We start from the raw sequence: 6,874 nt of genomic DNA, 5'->3' as shown, positions 1-6,874 counted from the left end.
TTAGTAGGAAGGTTGACTCCACCCAGCACCCACCGGCATTTTTATTTTCATGCAGTTCAGGCCGAACACATTGTCGAACCTGTCTTATTCACAATCGCCATACTCTACCTTTACATTGCTAAAACATAAACTTATGGGAGCATGCGTGGCAGCGCGTCGTTGCTTATACACCCCCCCAAAAGTGGCGGGTTTTTCGTTCCATTTATGTCCCTGCTCGTGATCTTTAAATGCAGAAAGCAGCCTAATGAATCGTGCTTGATGCATATTCAGCTTTAAGGTAGCTTTGTAAAGAACTGCAGAGTTGCAAGATGCTACAATCTATACACCGCTTTTTCAAAGTGAAGCCATCGAACACTGACACACATGACGACTTCATGGTATTATCGCTGTCGTCGAAGCCACAAAATTCTTCCAGAATATATTTACGTTTCGTACTTCTATTACACCGGCTCGACAATTGAAAAACGAATCCCGACGGAAAATGCTTGCGATTTCCAACGCCCAATCGCGAAAAATGTAAAACAACCATTTCTAGCTTCTTCCAGAAAGCCGACAAGCCCGTGAGATATGAGTTTGCGTGGCTGTGAGAGTGCGAGGCAGCTAAAATTGCAAAACTCACGCTGGAAAATAGAAACTTGAGGGTTGGCGACTGGCGTGCCTGTGTTGGTTAATGTTTGCCAGAAATTTCATCAGCAATATAATCGATTGAATACATTGTCGATTGTTGTATCTCCACATTATTAAAGCTTGCTATTTTTTAAGCTCTGCTTGCAATTTTGGAGTAAATAATCTTTTCGCCTGGTGTCTGATAACCATGGCAGTGTCGTGCGCGACTGCATATGTTTTCCTTAAACGTTCAAAACGTGTATCAAGTAAACGTTTCCCTCACTAATTGTGTACGGTGCGATCGTCCTTATTTAATGTATAATGTCGTTTGATAGATCGGCTGCATTTGAAAAATCCAATTTTAAGGAATAAGAGAGGAAATCTGTGGTAATGGTAATTATTATTAATTGTCATGTGTACTTGTTTGGTGTTTATAGGCTGTGATGATGATACACAGTAATAACGCAATTTCATGGACCTCATTTAAATGAAATTGCTTTACGTTGTCAGTTGACGCGCACGTTGACTTTTTACAGTTGCTTGGACGTTGGTGTAATTATTACGAAGTTCGTATTTTAAAGACGTGACGTTTTGTGTCGTATGAATGTTTCTATTTACATAAGAATGGAGCATAACGGAAGAGGATTACCTGAAGAAGAAAATAAATAAATAAGCAGTGGACTTGACGCCCTTAGTGGGGTGAGGGTTGCGGGGACGCCGGTGTGCGCTTCTGGTTTTTCGGCCTATAGGCGGTACCCGGCCCAAACAAACAAACAAACTATGGACCCAGCCAGGATCGTGGACGCTCTTCGGGGCACCATGGACCCTCAGCTGAGGCAAGCAGCGGAGACTGAGCTCAACCAAGTGAGTGTTTGTGCGTCGGCCCAGATCCGTTTCCCTCCAATTCTCGCCTCTTCCGGCTTGTCCACCTTATCGTTACGCCGCTTAATGAGATATTTTATGAACATCTTCTGCAATGTTTGAAGCTTTCATTCACTGTACGTGTACCTCGCCGGCAAAATTCGTGAACGAAAGTTAAACAAACAATTTCCCATTTTAAAGAACGAGGCGAGGAAGTCGAGCCTCGCTGATCATGATTCATGGTTTAATCAAGTCGGCGTGGTGTACTTCATTAACGTGTTGCATGTTTACCTACGAGTCTCAATGAGGATGTAAAATGAAGTGAAACACGCGAAAAAACATTGATAACGTTGTTGTTGTTGTTTATTTTTTGTTATTTTTTTTGTTGATTCCAGAAATATTACTATAATGTATATAATTTTGTTTCCTTCTTCCGTGTCCTAAGGCTAAAACTTTTTTTTTTTTTTTTTTTAAATATTAAACAAGTTTCTCATAAATTCGTAAACACAATTTTTAAACGGATATCTTGTCATTTCTGACAACTTCTCTATATGTTAATATCGTGGCAAAAAATAATTAACGGAGAAAATACGAATATAAATTGCTGCACCTCCTTCCGACGAGAAAAGGCCAATCATAGAGCAGCGATACATCATGTGATCATATCAGCCAATGAGCGGCCTTCTCAGTTAGCATTTAGGGTTAGGGTTACATGAGATTCATTAAAATTTGATATTTATTTCGGTCAAAATAACATTTTTGATTGGGATGGGGGTTAACAGATGGGCAACAACTTTAGATTTTCTTTTCATTTTCTTTTGGGCAATTTTTTGATGATTGGGCAACACATGCTAAAACATTGCGACCGGATATGATAGTGATACTGAGGTGCAAAAAAGAAAATAAGCATTGCTAATTGAGGCTTCAGTGCCATGGCTAACCCCCTTTTTTTTTTTTTAGCCTAAACAATGCATAACTCAGGAAAATCGCCAAATACCAAGACCTCAAAAATGAAGTGAAAAGATCCTGAAAGCTGAAGAGCTCTGAAATTGTACCAACGATTATTGGAGCAACGGGAATGATTAAAAAATACCTTAGAGTCCTTAAAACTATCGTGGGGAATATTACGACAAATGAACTGCATTTGGAAGGTGTCCGAGGCTCAGTGACTATCCTCAAAAGAACTCTCGGAACAAAACCTTGAGAACAAGAAGACTTCACAAACTGATCCATGAATCATGATCCCTTACTGAAACGGAGGTGGATACTTTGAAACTGGAGAGGACTCCGTTCCACCTTCGAAAACCTGCATATGAGGATAACAACCAAAGATACACACACATACATTCGTTTCCTTTTCTTTCTTTCTTTTTTTGTGTATACAAGATTGAGGCTCATGTAAGAGCTAATGCCAATCACACAAAAAAACATAAACAAACGGACACACAAAACATACAATAAAGGGAGCGGGAGACAAGATGGGGAGAGAGAGGGAAACACACACATACAACAGTAGAGAACAGGAACAACGGAAGATCCGTGGGAGGGAGAGGGATTGGTGGGTGGAGGCATGGGAAGGTGGGGGAGGGGGGTGGGAAAGGTAGAAAACACATGGACACTGCCAGAACCTCCAGGAAAGAAAGAAGTCGGGATTTCAAAAAAAAAAGTGGATCTGGGGTGAATTAAGGGGGTAGAAGAGATAAAGGTTTTGGATGGGGGAACATAAGAGATAGTGGTGAACAGCTGTTTTAAAGACCTGGAGGAAGGAGTGGGATTTAAGAGAGTGAGGGAGTTTGTTCCAGAGGCGGGAGTAAAGAGGAATGAAGGAGTGAAGGTGAGCAGAGAGTCTTGATTTTGGCAGTTTAACCATAAGAGGGTTGCAGGCAGATCTTGTGCGACCTGTAGGAATATTTGGGGGACAGAGCACAGATAAAGCTAGGGGAGCAAGGCCAGATAGGAGTTTGTAGAAGACAGAAAGACCACCATCCTGCCTGCGGTGAGTGAGTGAGTGAAAGGCCCTCGGAGTTAGCTTAATCGCGGGAGATTCCAATGATTCTGAAAGCTTTGCTTTCAACAGCGTGAAGCCGAGCTCGGTGTGAGGCAGGAGCACCGGCCCAGAGGGGAGAGTAGTATTCCATCGAGCTGTGGATGAAGGGTGAGGGTGATGGAATATAAAACCTGTGTTCATATCTCACCTCTATGCAACTAAATTCAAGATTTTTTTTTTCCACTCATGAGAAGCGAGATGTGATTATGAATAAGCTTTTGGGTGATTTGAGGTAAGGGTGGGGCACAGAACAATCTAATAACTAGTGGTGGGCAACAGATGCTAATCACAGGGCTGCAGAACTCCCTTTACTGTAATTGCAAAAAGGTGACATTTTTCCTTTGAGACCCTTTTTAACATTTGAGACCCTTTCAACACTTTGACATCTTTAGACCCCTTCACCCTTTAGATATTCTGGACCCCTAGAAACTTTAGACCTTTCGACCTTTGCACCCTTTAAGTCCCTTTAGACCCCTTAGACCTGAACACCATTTAGACCGATTACACCCTTCAGACCCGTTGGACAGCTTGGATCTAGAGCAATCATGACCATTTAGAGTTTAGACCACTTCGAGACCTTTTTACATGATTGAGAGATTAAACCCTTTTGACCCTTTAGACCGAACTAATAGTTCTATTCGAATGTACCCATTAGACCTGCAGACATCTCGAACCTGTTTGGCACACATCATGCAAACATCAAAAGAGTCTTCTTGCAAAAGACAGACGATGCTTTTTCAGGAAGTAATGTGCAAACTTGACCCACCCTGGGGGTGGGTACTCTGCTACTCCGTTTTTAATATGCTAGCCTTGGTTGTTGCCTGCAAATTACACAATACATCTTTCTCGATTTGGGTTCACAATCACCACCAGCAAGTGTCTGTGTGTTTTAACTGCTTAATATATTGCTGGTTAAATATGTACATGGAAACAACCAACATGCACTCATTGCGAATGGATGGAGGGATGGACATGTACCAACCATTATTCAAAGAAAGAAGTAAGTATAGCTTCGCAAGATAATCTCTTGTGAACACCCTTACCTTGCTTACATTATTTTTGATGTGCCATCCCTACATCATTTTCCATTTAAAAAATAAACGTTTTTTATTACTTGTAAAATAATACATTCACAAAATTTCACAGGAGGGTTTGACGTGTCACTGGGAGATGTTTAACATGCGATGCTGATTATCACCAGATCACAAACTAACTGATGCAGACATCCCCAGTGTGTTTCTATCGATCTGTTTATTTTACCCATACTAAAACCCTATATGAATGATCGTTTTAAGGCCATTTTTCCTTGCTAGAGCGGGGGTTGGCCTTGCGGGCCCCATGATAATCATGGTTCCCTGTTTGAGGCAATGTTTTTATGGCCGGATGCCCTTCCTGACGCCAACCCTTGGTCGCCTCTTACGATGCGCAGGGATACGGTGCATCTATTCTAAACCGGGGTACACAAGTCCTATATATTCCCTATATTTTACCTGCCCCTTTTAACCCTAAAAAATTAGTTTAATTGCCCCACACTATCACTGTGAGGGAAGACTTTGTGTGTTTGTGTGTTGTGGAACGGCACAACAGTAAACACGTACTCCCCAAGTCCTGCTTCCTCTTCCTCCTGTCCATAAGGACAAGCTCTTTGCTAGTACTGCTATATAACACAACAATCTTTATCTTCAAACTTACTTTATGCTTTAAAGCTTTTGAAAATGAGCCACTCCCCCCCTCCCCCGAAAAATGTGGTTGATTATCTTGGGCAGTGGCTCTTCATGTATGGTTATTTAGAATAAGAGACCAAGTTTGCTTTACAAGGAACTTCAACGCAGGAGCCCATCAAGTCTGCATAAATCGCACCAACATCTTGGTACCACCCTCCTGCCACCCCCCCCCCCCCAATTCCCATTATATTAATTCCAGATACTTATCCAATTTGATTCAAAAACAATCCCTCGATTCTGGTGTCACTGTTCTTTCAGGGAGATGATCCCATGCATTCACCACTGAGTGAAAGACCCTTGCCTTACTACCTTGCCTTACTTGCTCTTGAAATGTGTCCCCTTGTCATGTGTCCATTCTGCTGAAAAATTCATCTGCACTTATTCTGTCTATATCCTTAGTTCATAATCTTAAACATCTCTATCAGATCCCCTCACAATCGTCTTTTTTTCTCGTGTAAAAAGTCATGTATTTGTTGCAGATACACAAGATCATTAGTTTTGCACCAACCCTGCTGCAGATAGTGATGACTGAGCAATTGGACAAGTGTGTTCGCCAAGCAGGTAAGGTATTGCTTGCTGGTCATCAAAATGACAGTTGTATTCAAATATTTCACTTTGAATTGTGCATTTTAGGGATTTATTTTTTATGTTTGTTTTTATGTTTAAGAGTACTTTTTCATATATTTTTTTGCAAGTCAGTCTGGCCAAAATAGCTGATCAAGTGACTCGACTGTACTGGGGTGTCAGCTGCAAGAAAATATAATAAACCTGTACATCCATTCTTCTATTTACGAAGGGGATGTATTCTGAGAAATCATCGTGTTGAGCGAAAATGCTTTAATCAAGAGTGTTTTTATGACGTAGCCCATCGGGCAGAGCCGTCTAGAACAGTGTTTGTCCGTTCGTCCATATGTATGTATGTATGTATGATTGTATGTATGTCCCCTTAAACGTATACCAATCAGAGCTGAGATTCTGGTCACATGACATGGTGATGTGATTACGTCTGTCATTACGGCATACAATGGCTAACTCTCCACACTCCGCCATTTTGATTTATATGCCTTTCATGCCGAACATATCGTCGAACCTGTCATATATCACAATCGCCATGCTCTGCCTTTACGTTTTTCATTCAGTGTGAAACACAAACAAACCGATAGTTAAAATGACCATCAAATATCGAAAGCATCGGCCTTATGGCTTTTCAAACAATATGGTACGTATAGGCCTTTGGCATTATGACTCACCTTCCGCTTCGGACAAATTAAGCTCAGGTTTCTTTATACAGTGATATCGTTTCAGTTGTATCGTTTTCGTAATAATAATAATAATATTATAGTAAATATAACAAGAACACTTTAATCCCAATGTCGTGAATGGAAAGTTGATGGATTGAAGTGGTGTAACCACGGAAGTAAGGAATTCACCTCAGTTAAAAAAAAAAATTTTTAATAATAAAATTTTCTTTATAATAACCGAACGTAAATCTAAATGTAAATCTAATCGTAGCACTAATCCCTTTGTGGTGACTACAACGTTACTGGAGGTTATATATATATATATATATTGTTACGGTCCGTGGATTAGATGTTATTTACCGAGCGGAGGCACCGCGGCAGAACAGTTTTTCCCC

At 40.9% G+C, this 6,874-nt stretch overlaps 1 protein-coding gene across 2 annotated transcripts in view; it reads left to right on the top strand.

Moving 5' to 3' along the window:
* The first annotated feature begins 974 nt into the window (after positions 1-974).
* The window catches only part of LOC137429608 (importin-7), a 154,222-nt gene continuing 148,322 nt past the window's right edge, over positions 975-6,874 (top strand). For both annotated transcript variants that reach the window (XM_078777984.1, XM_078777982.1), the window contains exons 1-2: positions 975-1,470; positions 5,718-5,799. In XM_078777984.1, the coding sequence (XP_078634110.1) occupies positions 1,387-1,470; positions 5,718-5,799 (166 nt within the window). In that variant the 5' untranslated portion in view covers positions 975-1,386. The remainder of the gene's footprint in view (positions 1,471-5,717; positions 5,800-6,874) is intronic.

Source organism: Myxine glutinosa, chromosome 1, assembly GCF_964187855.1.
Source record: "Myxine glutinosa chromosome 1, kmMyxGlut1.1, whole genome shotgun sequence".
Classification (NCBI taxonomy): domain Eukaryota; kingdom Metazoa; phylum Chordata; class Myxini; order Myxiniformes; family Myxinidae; genus Myxine; species Myxine glutinosa.
The sequence above is the reverse complement of the archived record's forward strand: the minus strand, read 5'-3'. Positions and strand labels throughout refer to the sequence as shown.